The sequence below is a fragment of the Triturus cristatus genome, chromosome 8 (assembly GCF_964204655.1).
Source record: "Triturus cristatus chromosome 8, aTriCri1.1, whole genome shotgun sequence".
NCBI classification, from domain to species: domain Eukaryota; kingdom Metazoa; phylum Chordata; class Amphibia; order Caudata; family Salamandridae; genus Triturus; species Triturus cristatus.
The window spans coordinates 391754935-391776934 of NC_140591.1; the positions used below are offsets into that span (position 1 = coordinate 391754935).

At 45.0% G+C, this 22000-nt stretch overlaps 1 protein-coding gene across 1 annotated transcript in view; it reads left to right on the forward strand.

Annotated features, from left to right (window-relative positions):
• Nucleotides 1-22000, forward strand: part of UFM1 (ubiquitin fold modifier 1) — a 106261-nt gene that overhangs the window by 77298 nt on the left and 6963 nt on the right. The window contains exon 5 of the mRNA XM_085621759.1: nt 16049-16081. Coding sequence (XP_085477885.1) covers nt 16049-16081 — 33 coding nt within the window. The remainder of the gene's footprint in view (nt 1-16048; nt 16082-22000) is intronic.

Sequence of the window (22000 nt, forward strand, 5' to 3'; positions counted from 1 at the left end):
CATTGCCTCACTTGCCTCAGTCCCCCTGCTCCGTTATGTATCTACTTGGCAAATTATCTAAGACTTGGTGGCCTCTTATCCATCCCCACTACCCTTTAGTCATCTTTCTCCTTACCTGCCCAATTGAAAAAGCACCCGCGTCCTGCCATCCTCCCACACTAAACTCATTCTCCTTCCATTCCCAATCCTAATATTATACGTCATGTCCCGCCACCCACACCCTGCAGCACTGGCGGTGCCACCCGCTTAAGTAGCCCTTTAGAGATATTCCAGGCCAGTCATTGCAGAGCCTCTGTGTGCAGTTTTAACCTGCCATTTTGACCTGTCAAAATAAACCTCTTGCCAGGCCCAAACCTTCCTTTCTAATATGTATAAGTCACCCCTAATGTAGACCCTGGACAGCCCAGAGGGCAGGGTGTGTTACATTTAGTAAGTTGTGCATGTACTTTCTAGGTTTTGTGTGTCCTGGTGGTGAAAACATCTTAAATTTGTTTTTTACTGCCGCAAGGTCCATCTCTCCCATATGATAACATTAGAGTTGCCATATTGCATTTTATAAGTGACATTTCCAAATGGGAAGAGATAATTGGTTCGTGTTTGGTGTCTCTGGAATCCAAATTTAAAATCCTAACTTATGTGAAATCTGATTTAAAATTATAATTCTGTAAATACAATTCTTTGAAAGTTGGCATTTTCTTGTCTTAGCCATTTGGTGCCTGCAGCATGTCTCTGCTCACATGGCTGGGTGTAGTTGGCCTTTGTATTTTCCTCCTAGATAGCCACACACAATGGGAGCTTAGGTGTGACTGATGGGTCGTCACTGGTAGGATGAGATGAAGGAGCTGTGCACAGCCCCACTTGAATAGGCCGTGTTCTGTTTCCTCCACACAAAGCAAAGCATACCCATGTTGTTAGTCTGGAACCATGGCAGGGATGGCAAGGCATCTCTGCACTTCAAAGGCATGCCTCTAGAAGCTTCTCCCCACATCAAAGGCATAACTGTGTATTAAAGAAGGACCTAAGACACCACCACTTCAGTTCTCTTCTGGACCTGTGGATACTCTGCCTGGAAGAAGGACTGCTGTGCTGCATAAAGGACTGCCACTCTGCTGGATGACAACTCTGAAGGAGCTGCTACTCTGCTGTGCCAACCTGATGTCCTCTTGCCTCGGTAAGAAGAACTGGATCAGTAACTTCATCTTGAACCCAAGACCCTTGAGTGACTCAAAAAACTAGTCTTTTGACCTCCTGATCAGAGCCTCTGGGACATCAAAGGCTCCCCAACAGCTCCTGGACTCATCTTAAGTGAGTTCTTGACTCCCAAGTGAAATTAAGCTTTTGGTCTATGGCAGCCGTGAATGGACCCGTTTGCACCAGAACCGTGCCGCTCTCACCAAAAATCATTGCGACCTACCCCCTAGCCCGTCTCTTCTCACCGCAGCATCGACAGCCCGTGGGGGAGTGCCAACGTGAATCTCCAACCAGCCACCCGCGATGCTCAGCCTTCTGTTCGCACCATGCCGCCTTCGATGCTCTCCTTGCGACCCACTCCAAAGCGAACAGGACTCTTGCCACAAAATATGAAAAGGTAAAACTTCACCAGGACCAAACTGAGACTGTATCTGGCCCGCTCTCCATCTCAATTGGCCTGAACTTTTCACTTTGACCCAGACTTGCGCAAACAGATAGCCACTGTTGGCGCTTTGTGCTTTTAAGAGCTATATTGCAGTTAATTCATTTTAAAATTCATAACTCCAGTTCTACTGATTGGAATTTTGTTGTTTTGGCCTTGTATTTTTTTTTTTATTAAATGAAGCTTTATGTTGTGGGATCCTTTTTTGTGGTGTTTTCACTGGTTTAGTGTTGTATTGCACAAATACTTTACACATTGCCTCCAAGTTAAGCCTGACTGCTCTGTGCCAAGCTACCAGGTGATTGAGCACAGGTTAATTTGGCTTTTTACTTGTGCCTTACCCGGACTAGGATTGTGGTTGCTGTCTGACCAGAGCTCACACCACAGTCAACCAGTAACACAGTTTCTCAGCAATTATTTCATTAGAAATTGAGAAGTTATATATGCCGCTTTTAGGTCGAGCCTGAGCCAGCGCGCATGCGCTGCTCTGCGGGGCTTCTTGTGGCTTCTCCGGCTTTCTCCGTGTGGGTCTGACTCCTCTCACACATTGTATTGGCTTTTGCGTGTGTCTTTCATAAATGAAAGCACCCAAATGGCTAAAGGCGGGTGCATGTCCCACCTCTTTTCTAATGTTCACTCCCACGGTGTTTTACTCTCGGGAGCGAGCAGCGGCGCGCAGGCTGCAGCTGCATTCTTCGTGGGTCAGGTTACTATTTCCATACAACGCGCCGTGCTTTTACTTTCACCTGTTTTAATGTTCACTCCCACGGTGTTTTGCCTGTGGGAGCAGGCAGCGGCGGGATCAGTCGTCCATGGCTGCGATCAATGTCAAAACTGAATGTCTAGAAATGGTCGAAAGTTTGTGTATAATACCTAGAAATGCTTAAGCAGATCTCCATGAGCTGCCTGTATATTCTGCTTGATTATTCTAACTGTAGATTCCTCACTTTTAGAATATTCTGAGGAGCCAGACTGGATCTAGAAGATTTAAACAGCATTTGTCCCGTTCGCTGCAATGTGGCATTATGTGGCTTTGCGTTGCAAAAGTGACTAATGCAGCTGCATATAAGCACCACCCCTGCACGCCAATGTCAGTTTCTTCCTTTCCACATCTTTGTACGTGGACCCGGAGCTTACTGCCAACTTTTTTTTCATCAGTTGACAAAAGTTTTCTTCAATATGGTTTTTCCAGTGTGCAAGGAAAACGTATGCCCTTCTAAAACTACGTTGTGCCTCAAAAGGCTCATTTGAAGTAGAGGGTATGTATCCGTTCCATTTGTCAGGGAAATTCCAGCAGCAGGTTGTTTGTGAGGTCCAAGTCTTCAGGTAAGTCAAAATCGAAGCAAAAGCATAAGAAGATCAAGCGGAGTTCATCCCAATCTCGCTACTCTCAACCTGAGAAGTTGCGAGGATGTCATGGTGCCTGACGGTCTTGCTCTCGATCCCCTGCAGAAGAGCCGATTCGACAACTGATTTCGATGCACCCCGAGTTACCAGTCCCCATGAGTGACGTTGCAACATATTGAGTCCTTCAAAGAGGCCATGTTGCAAATTTTTGGCACCCTTCTGGCATGCCTTCAACCACAAGAATCTGCAGTGGTCACCAATCGGAATGCAACTGACAAGTCTGACCACAAAGCTGTCTGGCTTCAGAAACCACCTAGGGTTCCACTCAGACGCTGGAGCTGACTTCAAATCTAGCACTAAAATCCACACAGGTCCCTTCTACATTAACGCCAGTACCAGAGCTGGAAGATGAATCCATTGCTCTAGACTTCTCCAACCCTGAGACAAATCCATCTCAGCATGACCAAGGCCGCATCTCGATGCTGTACTATTACATTCTGATTCATACAGAATCATGCCTTTGTCTCAAAGCCACACCACACACTGTAGCAACTTTTTGAACCCATATCAGTATCAACCAGCCATTGGGAAAAACAGTGCTGATGAAGGGTAGTATTTTCCAAAGGATTATGATGATGTTGCGGATAATTTATATATACATTTGCAGGGTACTAGTGGGCTAGACACTTACCAAGATAGTGGGTTGTGTTCTACCCTTAAACCACAAACAGAAGAGACTGCCTCCTTATCCGTCGTAATAAGATGTGCAGTGGAGGCTCTAGATTTACAGCTGCCAACAATGGAAGTCAAAACAAACAAACATAGGTTTTGCAACCAGGACATACTTCGTCAGAACCATTACTTTTATTCAATGAAGCCCTGACTGACACCATTATAGGCACCTGGTCTGAACCCTGTTCCTGTCCCCCAGCGAACAGGCAGGTTGCTAGATGCTACAGGTCGGTGCCAGGTAACCCGGTTTTTTAATGCAGCCCCTTACACCATAGTCTTGTGGTTCAAGGAGGAGTGTGGCTCAATGGTTAGAGCGGCAGACCCTGAAGCAGAGTTCTGGCCAGGGACCAGGGTTCGATTCCCACCTCGGCTGGGCTCGGGCTCAATTTCCTCGGACCTGTCTATTCTCGCCTCGGTGCCTATTCTAACCATGGGCCCCACGCTGCAACTCTGGGCAATAGCTTGCTTAGCCTCCACACCGGCCCCAACAGCGCTAAGGATGCCTGGCTTCACCCTGGGGGTGCCCAGGAGTGGACACTTCACAGGGAAAGCCAGGAGGGGTTCCACAGCGGTATGAGTATCAGCGCCAGGAAACCGCAAAGGCGACACTGCAAGGTGGCCGTCTGGTGACAGTGCGCTCTATAAGTACCTTGACATTTACATTTCCACTAGTAGGATGAACTGCATTTGTTTTCCCATCACTACTCCTGACAAAAAGTTGGCTCGAGTAATTACCAGTTTCTTAGATTAATTCAAGTATTCCAGCCATTACTTTTTTGCACACTTTAATATGTCGCCCTAAGCGGGATGGGTATGCCCAGACATGGGTCCTATGCACACTGTGTGCTGGAACCAAGCTATGCTTGGCTGATGAACCTTAGCTAGAGCGAAACCGGTCCTAGGTTTCTGGTTTTCTGGTTTAGGGAGGGCCTGGCTTGGCAGTTCTGGATAGACTGTTCCCACTGTAGCACAGTCAAGACTGATTTTGATATAGCTGGGTCCAAACTGAGGTGGCATGGTGTGCATAATCACAGTGGAGTAGGACGCGGCCCCATGTAATTACCAGTGGCTAAGATTAATTCAAGCTTTCCATCTATCACTTTTTGTATACTTTAGTATGACACACTGTCCAAGAAGCAGCCTCTGGAGGGATTGAGGGCCCATGCCAGAAGGACCAAGGAAGCTATGGCTGCACTGGCACATGGGGTGCTTGTACTTCACATCTGTCAGGCTGCAACATGGGTGTAATTTCCCTCATTCTCAAAGTTCAAGGGCATGTCATTCGGTCTGCAAGACTTTTTGATCTGAGCAAATCAACAGACCTACCACCTTGGGAAGTTCTGCTTTGGTATATGTTTTTCCAGGTTAGAAATCTGTGGTTAAAAGTATCCATCTTCCCCGTTATTTGAAACTGTCTCCTTTCCTATCTAAGAAGGTCCCAACCTAGGAATCTGGACACTTGTATCGTTGTTTTTTGTCGGATTCTGTGTCTGACAGAGTCAAGAGAGAAACTTACATCAGCGCGCAGGGGTCACTTCAATGCAGCTTAGTTTGTCACTTCCGGGGTGGAGCAAGGTGAGCGCAGAGCCACACAGTGCCACCTACCAGGATGCAGAAGCAATGCTGTTTAACTCTTTCAGATCCAGTCTTGTGCATGGGTATATTCTAAAGGTGAATCTGCGGTTAGATAGAGTATCCGTCATAAAGAGTGTTTCTGAAAGTATGTAACATGTTCTTTCATGCCTCTTTTTCAATTAAGTTTCTTCCTACCATGCAACTTCATGTCATGCTGGAAGAGGACCATCATTGGTTATTAACGTCAGGCACTGACCGTGTGATAATAGGCATAATTGCCTCTTCACAGTGAGGCATTAAACGGAATCCATGTTCATTAGTCCCAGCTTCACTGACTGGAGGTATCCCATATCATCCCACCTGTCTGGCCAATGCACATCTTTGCGAACTGTCCTTTTAAAGAAGGAGCTCTTGAACGACAGGTCAGCAGTTAACACAGTCTATGACATAGCTCATTTAAAAACTGAACACGTATGATTTCATGACATTAAGTGGGCATGGAGTATGTTTAGTTGAGCTGGTACCTCACAATTGTTACTAGGGTAAAATGGTTGGGATTTGTTTGATAAAGCTGTAAGCTACTTGCAACCAAAAAACAATGTCTCAACCGGTGATCATTTTAGAGGACAAATACAAGGAGAGCATTAATCACTCAGAGATAAGAAGAAAGGGAGACCACAAGAAATGTATAAGTAGAAAGTAAATTCTTATTTGTAAGTAGTTGTATCAGCACTACAATACAGTGTATGTAAAAGTAACCAAAATATAAGTGTGCCCTTTACGTGCTTGTGACAGTGAACAGCGCAGTGACACAATGGGGTGAAAAACAGCGTGAGCGGCGCAAGGGACTATACAACAGAGTAGGTAATCAACGATTCAATGAAGAATATATACAAGGCAGGTCTTTTTGTTTAGGCTACTTAGGTTGACCATAGTGACGCCAGACGTTACGCTGAGTGGTCGACTGTGTTTCGACCTGTTCAATTCCAGATCATCATCAGGACCAGGTTACTTAAATCGATATAGTGCTGTATAAAGTTAAGGAAACAAGAATGAGGCCCAAAATAAAAAGAATTTGGAAGAGATGGTAATTTTACAGGACGGTGACAGAGGAGAGGAAAACTACCTCTTGTGGTAGTTAAAAATCAATCCAGATGGAGAGTGAAATATTTAAGAGTCCAACCGGTTGGCAATTGAGATAAGAAGGGCCCAAATTGTCTCTCTAAGGAAGTAAAGGAAATTGCTGTAAATACAGCAACATGTAGGGTAGGGAATAAGGGTGGTGGGAAAGAAAGGAAATAGCTGACAAATCAGCAACTTGTGTGAGGTGGGACAAGGGTAGAGGGGTGAGTCGATGCAAAGGAATAATTACCTGCATGGTAGAGTGGGAAGGAACAACGTTGGTACACAGTGGTCCGTGTGGAATAATTCATACTGGGCGTGGTGACTGAGTACAAAGGTCGTGTGGAATCAGACTTCAACTGGAGGGAGAAAAGCTCTGAGATTTAGGTGAAATCATCCGGGTAGCTATGCTGCAGGGGGTGGGAGGGGACTGTTGCATACCTGTGAGATCGAGGCCAGGGGTTGAAGAGGCGATCCTCGTGAAGTTCTGGAAAGAATCCGGCAGGGGCAAGTTGTGGAAGAAATCCGGCAGGGGGATGTGGCAAAGACGGGCAAATGAAGCGCCACGTATATCAGACTGGAGTGCTGTATTCATGCCTGCCGGCGTAGGACTGCCGGGAAGTAGCACAAACAAGGGATCACGTAGTACTCGGCAGAGCTTGTACGAGGGCAAAGTAGACACGTGAGGTGCCCTGGGGGGATGGCAGAGTGTGAAGCTCCAGTAGCAAGATGGCAGAAATTAGCGAAGAGAGAAAAAGGTCACCTGACTGAGTGTAATACATGATGAATAATCATACACTGGCAATTGTGACAAAATTAGTAAAAACATTCATATGTGACAGTTTTTGGATGATAATTCACGAGATCATAAGGCATGATCTCCTAAAAAGATGGGAAATAAATGGATGAACGATCAGTATGCAAGTTTATAATGTCGCAATAAAAAGGTGAGGCGGGGCGGAAAAAGGAGGGGAGGAGAGTATGCAGATAAGGGGCAGGGTAAAGGGAGACAGATATGGTAATGTGACTTAATCATACGTTGATGTAGGCAGGACAAGATAACCATTCATAAAAAAATGGGGATTACATTAAGGTACAGGGTTAACAGAGCAAGTTATAGGTAATCCGATAAAGACCTAGATATACACACTTATTAAACAATAGTAGCGGAAAGGAAGAAGGGTGCTCAGACAGAACATTGTCAGTGTACATCAATGGCCGTGTTCCATTCGTCAAGTGTTGTTAAGACCATTGTTGACAGAGTCCCAGCGTGCGATCCAACGACATTTGCATTTGTTTAGAGAGGCTGGATGAAAGCGGCACTCATATGGTTCATTGGTTTCAGGTTTGTCTAAAAAATAATAGTTTCATCTGGGTGCGGCGGAACAACATAAGTAAATCCTCCTGGAGTTTGAAAAAAATGCTCCGATCGGCAGGACGAAGGACAAACCCTTGCTGAAGAGCGAAACTTCGTCTGAAGAGAGGATCTGTTTGGATAAATTGAATCTTGGGATAGATGCAGTGTTGGGAATGTTGGCACAAGTAGGAGTCATCCTAATGGTGGTAGTCTCACTAGGCTGTGTATTTACTGATGGGGGCCCCTTTGGTAAAATTTGTGGCGGATTTGGCGTTCGCCCCCGTATTGGTACTGATAATTGGGTCTCGTTCTCCCCCTGCCGCGTCCCCGGTTTACTCCTAAAAAAACAGTAGGTAGCAGTGGGGGTGGGTGAGGTATATTCTGGTTGTGTTCTACGACAGGGCCTTCACCGGGGTCTGAGTCTTCAATGGAGGTGTTAGATGAATCAGAAAAAGTGATGATCTGATTGTTTTGGTACCTCCCCCAGTCCTTTTTTCGTAGGGGGCTGGTAGGTGGTGTTATAGAATGTGTCAAGTAGGTAAGGATATGCTGTTTCCTTGTTGTAATTCATTGTCTTTTTGTATTTTATTTATTTTTTTGTTTTGCTCGAAAGTGTTGAATGTAACAATTGTATTATTGATCTTATCTAAGAGATTCTTAGCGTCAGTCATAGTGGTGTCAGCTAAGATGAGTTTTTCAATTTCTGCAATTTCCTCAAGTTCCCTACTGCTGTGTTCAATAGCTGTATCATTTCCAAGCACCATCCAATGTCTCGAACAAGTGGTAGCCAGGTGACTGAAACCGGTACGGAACTTGGGGTCTTGTGTGAATATTGCTGGGACGTTACGGATTTGAAGTCCTAGTGGTATTATGTTGGACCTCAGTTATTCCGTTAGCATACGGGCATGCAGGTCAGTGCGAATTTGTTTTTTGTTTGACTTCTCAAGTTTGGCTAATAATGCCATAGACGTATTGGGAGCAGATGGTTGTGGAGTGGAGGAATAGGAGAGCAGTGAAGGGCCTCTGAGAATACGTTGGTTATAATCATCCTTATGGTTAGGGATCTCCCTAGAGGACATAGTGTGTGGGTTAGTTGCACATAGTGTATCACAAGGATGCGGAAAGTATATATAAGAATACTCTTGCAACCCAGCAGTTGCTCAATATCATGGAATCGAAAAACAGGAGTGAACCCGTTGACTCAGTCGAGATCCGGGTAGAGTATGTAATAAAAAATAATGTCCCAACCGGTGATCATTTTAGAGGACAAATACAAGGAGAGCATTAATCACTCGGAAAGGGGAAAAAAGGGAGACCACAAGAAATTTATAAGTAGAAAGTAAATTCTTATTTGTAAGTAGTTGTATCAGCACTGCAATACAGTGCATGTAAAAGTAACCAAAACATAAGTGTGCACTTAGCGTGCTCATGACTGTGAACGGCTCAGTGACACAATGGGGTGAAAAACAGAGTAGGTAGTCAACGACACAGTGAAGACTATATACAAGGCAGGTCTTTTTTTTTAGGCTGCTTAGGTTGACCACAGTGACACCAGAAGTTACGCTGAGTGGTCGACTGCGTTTCGACCTGTTCAATTCAAGGTCCTCATCAGGACCAGGTTACTTAAATCAATATAGTGCGGTATAGAGTTTAGAAAACCAGAATGAGGCCCAAAATTTGTAAAAAAATTGAAAGACACAGTAATTTCACAGGACGGTGACAGAGGAGAGGAAAACTACCTGTTGTGGTAGTTAAGAATCAATCCAGATGGAGAGAGAAGTATTTGAGAGTCCAACCAGATGGCAATTGAGGAAAGAAGGGTCCAAATTGGCTCTCTAAGGAAGGAAATGAAATTGCTGTAAATACGGCAACATGTAGGTTAGGGAACAAGGGTAGTGGGGTGGCAGAGACGTTTTAATGCATGGGCAAAGTGGGCTCTGGCCCAGGGCCCCAGCCTTTCAGGGGGCCCCCTGACAGAGTCAGCTCCGTTCTCCAGATTTTTGCCCTAATGACCTTGATTATTTCTTAAACTGATTGTTTTAAATACTGTTTCCCTTTAATTGATTTTTATGTGCCCGATGTGTGAGAGTCTAGTACATCCATTCTGCGGAGAAATGTTGCGTTTATGTTTCATGCAGTATACAGAAAAAAAGTTTCTTTTAGATCAAAACAAGGCCTAACATATAAGAAATGGGAGGGCGTCACATTGATTATTTGCAGTAATATTGGTGAGCTGCTGCTGTGTTACAATATTGAAAACAGACATACCTATCCCTGAATATTAGATGTAAACACATTTAGGGCCTTATTTATGAGAACTGATGCATCGCTGTGTGAGAACAAGGATGCGTCACTTCTTAGTGCACCCTCCTTGCGACATGACGGATGCGTCATATTTACTGTCACAAGGAGTTACAGATACGTCAGTATTTCTGGTGCATCTGTAGGCGCAAAAGTGATGCATTGCTGGGGTGTGTCTGAAAATAGACGCAAGTCCAGCAATGTGTCCTTTCACATGGGGCAAGCCCCATGTGAAAGGGCCTGCATCAGTCTTACACCTGCTGTGGGGCAGGTGTAAGATATTGATGCAATGGCCTCCTAGAAGTGGCACACTGAGTTCTCATAGATTACAAGGTGCCACTTCTACGAGGCTTTTTGCGGGGGAACACCCACCCTGCATACATTATACCTGGCGCAGGTATAATGTGGTGCAGGGGTTTACAAAGTTACGCATCTGCCTAGATGCGTCACTTTGTAAATAGGGCGCAACATGGCACATTTTTTTTCGCTGCCGGTGCGTCACAAAAAGTGACGCACCGGCGGCATAAAAGTGAAACAAGGGCTCATAAATAAGGCCCTTAGAATTTGGACGAGTGTTCCTTTGCACTGTCAGGGACCTAATGAAATTAAATGAAATAATGTATTTAATAAAGCGCGCAGCCACTCAGACTAGAGTGTCCTGGCACATGACAGCGGGAGGAAAACGTGCGTAAAAGACCCATCAGTTATTAAAAAGTCAGGTTTTTAAGTTCTTCATGAAAGAGAGTAGGTCTGTGGTTAGTCTCAGAGACTCAGAGTCTATTCCACAATTTTGCACCTAGAAAGCAGAGGGATCTGCCTCCAGTGCGGGCACAGCATATATTAGGTACGATGGCCAGGTAGGCATTGGAAGATCTTAGGGGTCTAGATGTTGTGCAGTGATTAACGCGCTTATTTCGGTAGCCGGCTCCTAAGCTGTGGAAAGCTTTAAAGAAGATGGTCATCGCTTTGAAGTTGATCCGTTCTTTTATGCGGAGCCAGTGTAGAGACTTAAGAATAGTGTTCATACTAGATCTGGGTTTAGGTCTCAGGATGGCTCTGGTCGCGTTTTGTACTACTTGTAGGCGCTGGATAAGGGCTTTGGGAAGACAGAGGTACAAGCTGTTGACATAGTCAAGCTTTGATGTCACCAGAGCCTGCACCACGATCTTTCTACTATCATGCGATAACAGTGGCAGGAATCTTTTTAGCATCCGGAGTATGCCAAAGCAAGCTTCAGTTAGATTTTGGATTGGAAAGCGCATGGAGTGTGTCTGGTCTATGACAATTCCTAAGTTTTTTACTTTCTCCTTTTCCGCGGGCGGGGGAAGCAGATCTTTTGGCCACCAAGAGCTCCAGTCAGGCGTTTCTGGATAACCAAAGAAAATAACTTCAGTTTTGTCAGGATTGCACTTCAGCTGATTAATCTTAAGCCAGTTAAAAACCTTTGTGAGGCAAGACCTAATCATTGCACCGTCAAAGTCGGTTCCTTTTTCACATGTAAAAATCAGCTGAGTGTCATCAGCATAGGAACCAATTTTGACGCTCTGTTCCTCTACCAGAAATGCAAGGGGGGATAGATATATATTAAAAAGGGTAGGACTGAGAATGGAGCCCTGGGGGACACCTACATTCATGGCCAGAACCGGGGATGAGAAAGGTGGGAGCCAGATGTCCTGAGATCTATTTGCCAAGAAGGATGACATCCATGTTAACCCCTTCAGTGCCCATGACGAGCTGGACTCGTCATGGGCTGCGGTGGCGCTGTGCCCATGACGAGTCCAGCTCGTCATGAACCCCACCCACTAAGGCAAAGCGCGGCACAGGGCGGGGAAAGGGGCGGGCATGCAAGGGGTTAAGGCACCCCCCAGGTCGATGTTAGCAAGTCTCTCCAGGAGCCTCTCATGTGGGACCGTATCGAAGGCCGCCGACAGATCGAGCACTATCAGAACAGCCTTGCCTCCCTGGTCTAGCTTACCCTTGAGAAATTCAGTCACATCCAGGAGAGCGGACTCCGTACTGTAGTTAGCCCTAAAACCGGATTGGGACTCATGAAGGAGCTTCCCATCATCAATGTGTTTTTGGAGGGCCTTGTTTACATGCTTTTCTAATACTTTGGAGAGGGCAGGAAGAAGGGAGATTGGCCTGTAGTTGGCAGGGTCCATCAGTTTGGCGTTAGCCTTTTTTATCAGTGGGGAAGAATCTTAGCATTCTTCCATAATTTCGGCATGTTGCCTGAGGAGAGGGAAGCATTAAAGAGCTGGTTTACCGTGGGGTTTATGGTGGGAGCTAATAGGTTCAGGATATTCGCTGGACATGGGTCGGTAGGAGAGCCAGACTTACAGGCACATGCATGAAAGAAAAACCGGTCGCAAACGGGCAGATTCTCAGAATCTGCCCCTTTGCGACCGGTATTTTTGCATTTGGGATGCATCATCCCAAATGCAAAAATCGCAATTTAAGGTATCTCTCAATTGCGATTACTTAAATTGCAATTGCATTTAAGGAATCCCAAATTGAGATTCCTTAAATGCAATGCATTAACGTAAAAAAAAAATAGCGATTTCGCTAATAGGGGGAGCAAATTACCATGAAGTTGAACTTAATGGTAATTTGCAAAAACTTTGAAAAATGCACTTTTGTGCATTTTTCAAAGTTTCATGTTGCGCACACACATGCCCTTAGGGCATGTGTGTGTGCAACATATGTGCACAGATCTATTTCAGGGGTGCAATAGGGTGTCATTTTGACCCCCTTGCACCCTTGAAATTGCATGAGCTATTTGCGAGTACCTACTGGTACTCGCAAATTGCTCATGCAATCTCCAATTCATTCCTATGGCCCAGGAGGCCCATAGGAATGAATGGGATGGCATTCCTTAATTGTGACTCGCAATATGCGAGTCGCAATTAAGGAATGTGTAGGAATCGCTATTTTTATAGCGATTCCTACATGCATAGGCTTTTGCAATTCCTTAATTGCGATTCCTTAATTATCGCAATTAAGGAATCGCTAAAGCCTACATTGATGCATGTGCCAGTTAATGCTTTGGAGAAGGGTCAGTGACTCTTCAAGCTAAAGCTCAGGGAAAACTAGTAAAGATGGAGGATCCAAGAGGTGAAATTTGCTATTGGAACTAAGGTAGAAGGTCAGTTCTTCCACTGAGATGTTACTGAAGGCTTGTTGGATCACGGAGGTCTTTTTGTGGAAGAATTGAGCTATTTGTTTAGATCATTCTTCCGTACATGGCCCTTCCTTTGTGCCTGCTTTCGGGACGGTAAAGGATTTAACTATGCTAAAGATTTCCTTACTCATATTTTGGGCATTTTCTATTTTGGTTTGAAAGAAGTTTTTCTTGGCTGCCTTCACAAGAATGTAATGAGCTTTTAAGGTGTCTTTATACACCTTCCTGTCCTCAGGTAGATAGGATTTACGCCATTTCCATTCCATTTTCCTACAATTTCTTTTTGCTAGATCTGAGGGAACCGTTAAACCATGGAGCTGGTGAGGCCGACCTCTTTGAGGAGCGGGAAACAACCGGTACCACTGTACCAATGTTGGTACGGAGCCATGAATCTATTGAGAGGGTGTCCGAGTCGGGGCAGCCAGACAGCTCCGGTGAGGAACAACCGAGGGCATCTGCTAACATCGGGATGAATATTTTATGGAACGTCATGTAATTAGGGACCCTCTGCCCTGTGTTAGCCCGAGGGGCTGCGGCAGAGTTGGGAATGACATTTTAATAGGAGGTGGTCAGACCAGGTAATGGGAAGAGGTAGGCTTGCTTATATGTCAAAGTTGTGAAAGATTTGGTCTAGGGTATGGCCCTTCTCATGGGTGGCCGAAGAAATAGATGGAAACATGTTGCAGGCCTGCAGCGTCCCCAACAAGGAAATTGTTTGAGGGTCTTTTCCATTGTCCATATACATATTGAAATCTCCCAGAATAAGGCAGTTGTTGTATTTTAAGGCCAGGGAGGTGGTGGCTGTATTAAGCGTAGTAATAACATTTCCAATTGCACCGAGAGGTCTGTAAATCAGAAAAACAGCTATGCTATGATGGGGGGGATAAGGTACAGCAGAAGCCTAAGGACTCTGCACCCTCGATGTTTTCCATTGGTATGGGAGAGCAGTCTAGTTTTTAATTATAAATTATGGTGACACCGCCCCCCTTCCCACTTTGTCAGTCTCTCCTAAAGATTTTATAACCCGTAGGGATGGCCAAGGTGATAGTAGGGTTGGAGGCTACAGACTGCCAGGTCTCAGTGAGAAATAAAAGATCAGGCTGATCGTCTAAAAGTCGGTCATAAATGTGTGGTTCATGCATTTGCATAGAACGACAATTTAAAAGGGTGGCCTTTAAGTCCTCTGTTTTCTTATTGTTTTTACACTTATTGTTGCGTGGGAGGATCTTGGGTGCGAGTTTCCTAGGCTGGAGGAGAGACCAGTTGCGCTTATTAAATCGAAAGTCTACCTCCAAGCTCGGATCAGCGGCTGTACACTGACATAATGGTAGCCGCCTAAGGCTAAGCGGTTTTTCCCAATTGTAATATAGTGGAAGAAACTCACCGGAGGGGAACTGGGCAGCATGGCCAGAGCCAGACGCCTCCGGGATGCTGACAGGCGCAGAGGGCCTTGCCTTTGGCACACCAGCGGCGCACCGGAGGCACGCGTCCGTTTGCATCGGGAATATATAGGCTAATGCCTTTGATGAAACTGGACCGCTAACGCAGCTGAGGAAGCAGAAACTACGTGGGCAGAAGTGAGGAGCCTGATAGTAGCCCCAGCCCTCCACACAATCGGCGTATCAGCCACGGCGGACCAGGACTGGAGAAAAAGCGAGATGCGAATCGGAGCTGCTAAGGAGGTGCAGGCAAGCAGAATCAAGTAAAGTGCAAGTGCGCGTAGGTAGAAGAAATTGTTAAAAAGCACAGAGTAATTCAGCCACAATATACAACTTAAAAAGTATTAAAAACCTAGTAGCAGGGCAGGAAACACTAAATCCTACTGCTATCAGCTGCACACGTCTGTTTGCATCAGGAATATATAGGCTAATGCCTATGATGCAAACTGGATCGCTAATGAAAATGAGGAAGCGGAAACTGTGTGGGAAACAGGGGCTCAAATTGGATCATAAATTCAAAGCTGGTCTGAACAGGGGCCCCCAAAATATGTTTGGCCCAGGGCCCCCAAAATCCTTAAGATGTCCCTGTGGGGAGGAAAGGAAATTGCTGAGAAATCAGCAACGTGTGTGAGGTGGGACAAGGGTAGAGGGGTGGGTTGATGCAAAGGAATAATTACCTGCAGGGGAGAGTGGAAAGGAACAACGTCAGGACATAGTGGTCCGTGTGGAATAATTTGTACTGGGCACGGTGGCTGAGTACAAAGGTCGCGTGGGATCGCGCCGGGACACTCATGAGTCGCCGTGCGCGTAATACATTTATGTAACATAACATATCCATGTGGTGGATGATGAAAGGCATAGGATGATGAAAGACATATTTAAGTCTGGAGTTAGCCCTGCTTGCCATGAATAAGTTAATCTTGATCGAATGTGCACACAAACCCAACCTCTGCCTTATTGATCCACATCGGTGAGAAGTATCATGAGTCCTCCACCACATTACAATCAAGACCCTTATCGGGGCATACAATTAGGGTGACTCACTTACACACCCGCTTTCCCCTTTTAACCGGAAAGCAAAATTTCCTGTGGAAATTAGAATTGGAAAAGCAGCTTTTGGGACATCCATCCAATAGCCTTCTTTCTTGCTTGAAGAATGAGCATGCGGTTTCAAAGATCAAAGTCTTGTGTATTTTTTGGTTGATTTGTCTAATTGAGTCAAACACTTTTGTTGGGAATTAGCACATTTACCATAACTGCAAAGTGATTATGGCTTTTTATGTAATATCTGCTTGTATTATGCACATTTTGCATTATGGGATTGTTTACTTAGGTTTATTTTATTTTACCATGTTTACCAGATGGAATAGGAATTAACCCTGCACAGACAGCTGGTAAGTATACTTTTTCTTTTTTCCTGACCGTTGCATGATATAGTCATGCTATTGTCAATTGTAATTGTTTTCGCTAGTTTAAAATGAGTAAACGATGTTACCATAGATGATTTCTCACCATTTCATAAAATAACAGAACAAGAAATCCAAATGAAAGTTCCCTTTCTGTTAAAACAACCATTTAACTTGAATACACAAACAAATATATTCTGGAACTGCGTTGCAGGTTAAAGACTCTTTGAGAAATGTCGTGACCTGCTGTCTGTTTAGCTAAAAGCCTGGGAACAATTAGTAAAATATTTCAAAGTACATGCAATAAAGGCTTCTTCCATTTGAAAAACCAGCTCTAGACGATCCTTTCTTCCTGTAAATATGTAGGTTAGTGGTTCTCCTTTGACACTAATGGACACTAGCGTTTGTGTACCCCTTGCTCCGCACCTGCACAAACTAAAATTACATGAACAACAGAGCAGATCTTAGGCAAAATGTCCTGTACCAGTTGCACCCATCCCACCATCACCACCGAGCTTCATAATACCTGCGCTGCTGAAGAAGCAGTACAAGCAGCATGGTGAAATTACCCAAGCCTCCTAATAAAGTGATAGTCACAGATACATAACTTTGAGGATGATACTTATTAAGCTTGAGACTTTCTTTCTTTAAAAATAAATTAAGCTGTGGTTTCACTTAAAAGTGAAAAAGTTCTAGGGCAGTTAAAAACTTTGTACATCTTGAAACATTGGGAGCACGAACTGCTGTTGCAGTGAGATTGTTTCCTATTACTAAGCCTCATTAGTAGGTTTCTTATTAGTGCACCATATCTAAGTTCTCCCTAAGAGTGGTGTGGTTTCCATCCTCTGAGGGATTTTGTTCCTATTTTCTTGCTTTTTACCAATGACACATCATGTTGTTCTTTTACAATTCGGATTAGACAGTATCCTAGAGTATAGTGCCTTACTGGGCTAGCTATGTCCTGGAGAATTTCATTTAAGGACTGATGATATATACTTGATTGTGTGCATATTCCCATACAATATGTTGTATTCTGGCACAGACCTGTTTTATTGGTTGCATTCCACCTAAAATGTGAGCTATTCATCAGTGGCCTGTATGCTGAGCTTCCCTCTGAATTGTCACCGCCATATTGGTTGCCACGTGCAGTCACTCAACAACTAATTGTCATGCCGCTCTCCCCAAGCACCAGGTTGCCAGACTCTATATGATACTCCTATCGGAAATAGGAAAAACTTACCTTCTGCCAGAGAAAGCAGAAGATCTGGAATAAACTTTTGTTCTCTCCTATTTTGACCTCAGACATGGGCATGGTGGTTTCAGGGGTATCTAATTCTCTTGAACAACCTGGTTCCTTCTCCCCCTATAAAATTGGAAACATTGCAACTCAAGTACAATGAAAACATTCTTAGCTATTGTAAAGGAAAGTTTGAATTTTGTTAAGGACATGGTCCGAGGATTATACATGAACTTTCCCCACTTTCATTCTGTAGCGGTCTTGTAATACAAGTATAAAGAAATACAACTCCCAAGAACACTGACACAAACAAGTCAATATTCACAGCCAATTGACATTCAGCTTTCTTTAGAGAGCCTCCCACTTCCTGAATTCTTCTTTCTTCACATGACAGCTGCCATGAACTATCATTTCCTTTTTTGATCTTCTGATTATTTCCTACCCAAAGCTTAAGAAGAATATCATGACTACCTCTTAATCTCTTCTAGAATAAGTAGTAATATACATATCATTAAAAAAAGTCCGTAAGCACAATTTATATGATAAATCTAACCATCAAAACCCTGTTAATATGGTTTTCTGTTTACTAGCTCTTTTGTGAATTCTGTAATGTAACTCCCATTTCTAGGGGTGGTTCCAGGTTCGATGAGAACCTCAGGTGGGATAATAATCACTTCCTTGTCCTTAATAGAAATAAAACTTTATTTTATGATAGCCAGGAGTTTTTTTATTCTGTGTCAGGAAGGGAAGCCTGAGTTTTTCTCTCCTGACAAATTTGTGCAATCTTCTTTGATAGAGGGCTGAGGGAAAAATTGACTGAATCGATGACTAACCTTAGGAAAGTTACTTGTTGAGAGAGCACCATCAGTGACTTCTTCTAGTTGTTGATGAATCCTAAGCTTTCCAGAAGTGAGATTATCTTGGACAGTTGTTCAGTCAGCCTCCACAGGCATTGTTCCATCAGTAGGATGTTGTCCAAATATACTATGAGTTGAATGCTCTTTGTTCTGATTGGCTCCACCACCAGCTTCTAGACCCTGGTGAAGCGCCAAGGACAGGCCAAAAAGGAGTGAATTGAATTCGTACAACTGTCCTATTGCTACATATTGAAGTAATCTGCAAGGTGGTTTGAATATAGTGAAGGTAAGATGTGCATCCCGTAAATCAAATCGCCACACCCAGTCCCCTGGACGTAGGACGTCTGAGGAGATGAATGCTCTTCATTTTGAATGGTGATAGACCATCCATTTGTTTTTTAATTCTCTGAGGTTTATGACGGGCTTTACCCCCTTATCTTTCTTTTCCACCAAAAATAAATTGCTCACGAAACCCCATGAGTGGATTGTTTACTTGCCAATGTCTCCTTTCTCCTGCAACAACTAGACCTGTAGGTGTATTAGACATGTGTCTGCTTCTGAGAAGGGGAATGGTGGAGGATGGTGAAGTTGTTTGGAAGAGCGGTAAAACTCTATGTGAAACCCAGTCACTGTCTGCAGGACTCAAGCATTGTTGGTTAGAGCCTGCCAGTTCTGTACAAATAGGGGCAACCTGCCCTCTTGTTTTACATGAGAAAAGCAGGTGCCATTTACCAAAGTAGTTTCAGAGGTTGAAGGTGCCTTGAGATGAGCTTTTGGCAGCTCTAGCTTTTCCCGCTCAACGGAAAGAGAAGAATCCACCAAATCTGCTCTGATCTTGCCAGTGGTTCATTTTGTTGTATTGTGCCCATTGGAACAATTGATGAAATAAGCGGCCAGTCAAGGGCCACCTCCCACGACCAGCCCTGGTGAAAACCTTGGGGGCGAATCCATTCTTGATGGATATTTGAGGTTTGTCTAGGGATGCGAGCGTGGAGACACATGTTTCCAATTATTTTACGAAGGGGTTGCTAAAGTGGTCTCCCAGGTCTGCCCCTCCTCTAAAGAGACCAGCTAGTTCACCCAGTTTTGCATTGACTTTGATGAGGGGGGATCTATTCTATTCAGGGGGTATGGTGTAGTTTGTATTGCTTGAGAAAATCAGTGGTGATATTTGGGACCCTGACGACCTGGCTCCTCCGCCAAATCCCGAATATTAGTAAGTGGCCTGTCACATCCAATAGTTTGTGTGGGCAGGAGTGATCAATACCCTTATTGGCTTCCTTGATGTACTTCACTAGGAAGGAGTTTATCTTGGGGTCTATTTCCAGAGGTAAGGCTACTTTGCTCCCTGGAGTTGATCTAGGGCATTCGGCCCTATGTTTGGTGCAAACTTCTTTATATAGGGGTTTGCTGGGCAGCACTCCATGGAGGGCACCACTTTATGCATTGGAATCCATTCTGTGGATCTGGGTAGATAAATAGCCTCCAGATCTGACCTATCAGAAGGAGGGGGACAGGTAGGTCTTACATTCTCCCAGAGAAGGCCAGTAGATATTCCATCCTCCTCCCGGAGGTTCCACAGGCTTAATGATCCCCTTAGGGTGCCAAGGCCGGGATGTACCCTGCTTGTCATCTGAATCTCCAGGGAAATCAACAATTTCATCACCCATTGGGGCATCATTTCCTACAGCTGGGCAGGAGCATGGATTACTAGAGCCATCCTTGTTCCTCAATTCCTCATATAGCCTTTCTGGGTTGTTCTAAATTGGAGGGGGCTCCCTGGACAAAAATGCATTTTCAAGCTTATCAGAAATGTCTCGTGCCAAGTTTGTCTCCATGTGATGCTTGCAGGTCATCCTGGGGATTGTGTCCAGAAGCCTTGGGGGTTCTATGGACCCGATAAGTCCGGACTGGTTTGGCCTCCCATTGAGCTCTTAATGGCATCTACATAATTCTCCTCTCCGGATGCACTAATTTTGGCTGAATGCCCAGGTTAATGGAGCAAGCGTGTCTAGAGCACAAATATGGTGACACAAGGGCTAATGACAGTATCCCACCCACACTCCCTTGGGAGTGTGATAGGGCATGGGGTGCACTAATGTGAGGACTGTGTCTGAATGGGTAGAGATGGAACACTAGCCCCCACCTGTGCGATGGGATGAGCCTGGGCGTCTTCCCCCATAAAATAACTCACCAAGGCGCTGTCTCATTATACAGACGCCCCACCATAGTAGTCATTACTCTCTATGCTCCACAGGGTGAACAGAACAATTAATGTATTCACCACAGAAATGAAGTTGCTGCTTGGCCTGGCCTGGCCTGACAGAGTTTCCTTGCAAGAGGCTCAGATTCCATATTGGTGTGCAACAAAAGAGAACCCTTCTTGTCGTTCCTCCACTAGTTGGATGATCTCACTCATTCAGAGGTCTTTGAGGCTAGGTGGTGCACAGACTTAATCTTCACTTATGGCATCCTGAGCTGGTAGGCAGGCAGTATCGCACATAAGCCCAACTCTGCTGTATAGGCATAAACAAGTTGGAGCTGTGTTTGGGACCGGAGTAGCTGGTCCTTTGGTCTGTAGAATCTTCAGCTTCATTGAAAAGTAATAACTATACTGCAATGCTGAAGTAACAACAAATAAGCTCAGTAATACTTTCAAGAGAATGAGAGGGTATTCATCTGTTAGATCAGCGAGGAACGTGGGAAACCCCCTTCAAGGTGTTTGTGGATTAGCTATTCATGTTGACTCATTTTTTACAGTGCTCTTGGGAGTAGTAGTACTTTATACTTGTGTTTCAAGTCTGCTGGAGTTTAGAATTGGCGAATTGGAGGCCCATCAACAAGACTGGGTAATTCATAATTCTTGCAATAGCTCTTCATCGGGACAGGAAATGCTCTCCCCAAGCTGACACCTTGAACAAGTATTGTGGCATGCTCCTTATAAACAGCAAACTACTGAGACAATTCTAAGACTAATCTTCAATAAGTGGAATTTCATCAGGTCTGTTTGCAACAAAGAAAAATGACAGTAGTCCCCAGTTTGCATCTAGTTTTGGAGCAGTTAAGAATCACTTTGGAAATGCTCTTCTCCTGGCCTAGTCATTCAAGTCCCTCGTTTCTTATCAAGTCCCCTGTTTTACAAGCCCATCTAAAATGTAAATAATACAAGCAGTTTGGAAATCATGCTCATGGTTCCATTCTTCTTGAACCATAGTTTTTCAGACCTTATCCTGCTGTCCAGTTTAAACAAGAGGTTTAAACTCTCGTGTTCCCTCTGCCGCCTCCCAGCTGCTCTCCCTCCCCAACCCCCTATTTAATGATGGCCGCTGTGTGGCCACGCCAAAGGCAAGCCTGACAGCAACCAGCGCCAGGGACCCTGGTCCTCCAACCCCCGCCACTACGACCCAGCAACCCTCCACAAACTCAACCCTGGATGCAACAACATCTCCCAGCTCTCGACCCCGAGCATCATGCAAGGCCCGTTCTCCTGCCGACACTGCCACCGCACCTTCACCCATCTCCGGTCCCCAACAGCTACCGCCACCCACCGGACCTGGCACTAGTGCACCCAAACACCTGAGCTGCATCCTCCTCAACGTACGCTCCCTGCACAGACACGCAGTAGAAACCTGGGACCTCCTCAACACCCTCTCGCCTGACGTTGCCTTCCTCACAGAGACCTGGACCAACGCCAGCTCAGCACCAGACATCACAACCGCCTATCCCCGACGGGTTCAAGATCCAGAGGAAAGACCTCCCCAACCACCCTGGAGGAGGCCTTGCCATCGTCAACAAAAGCTCCCTCCGACTGAC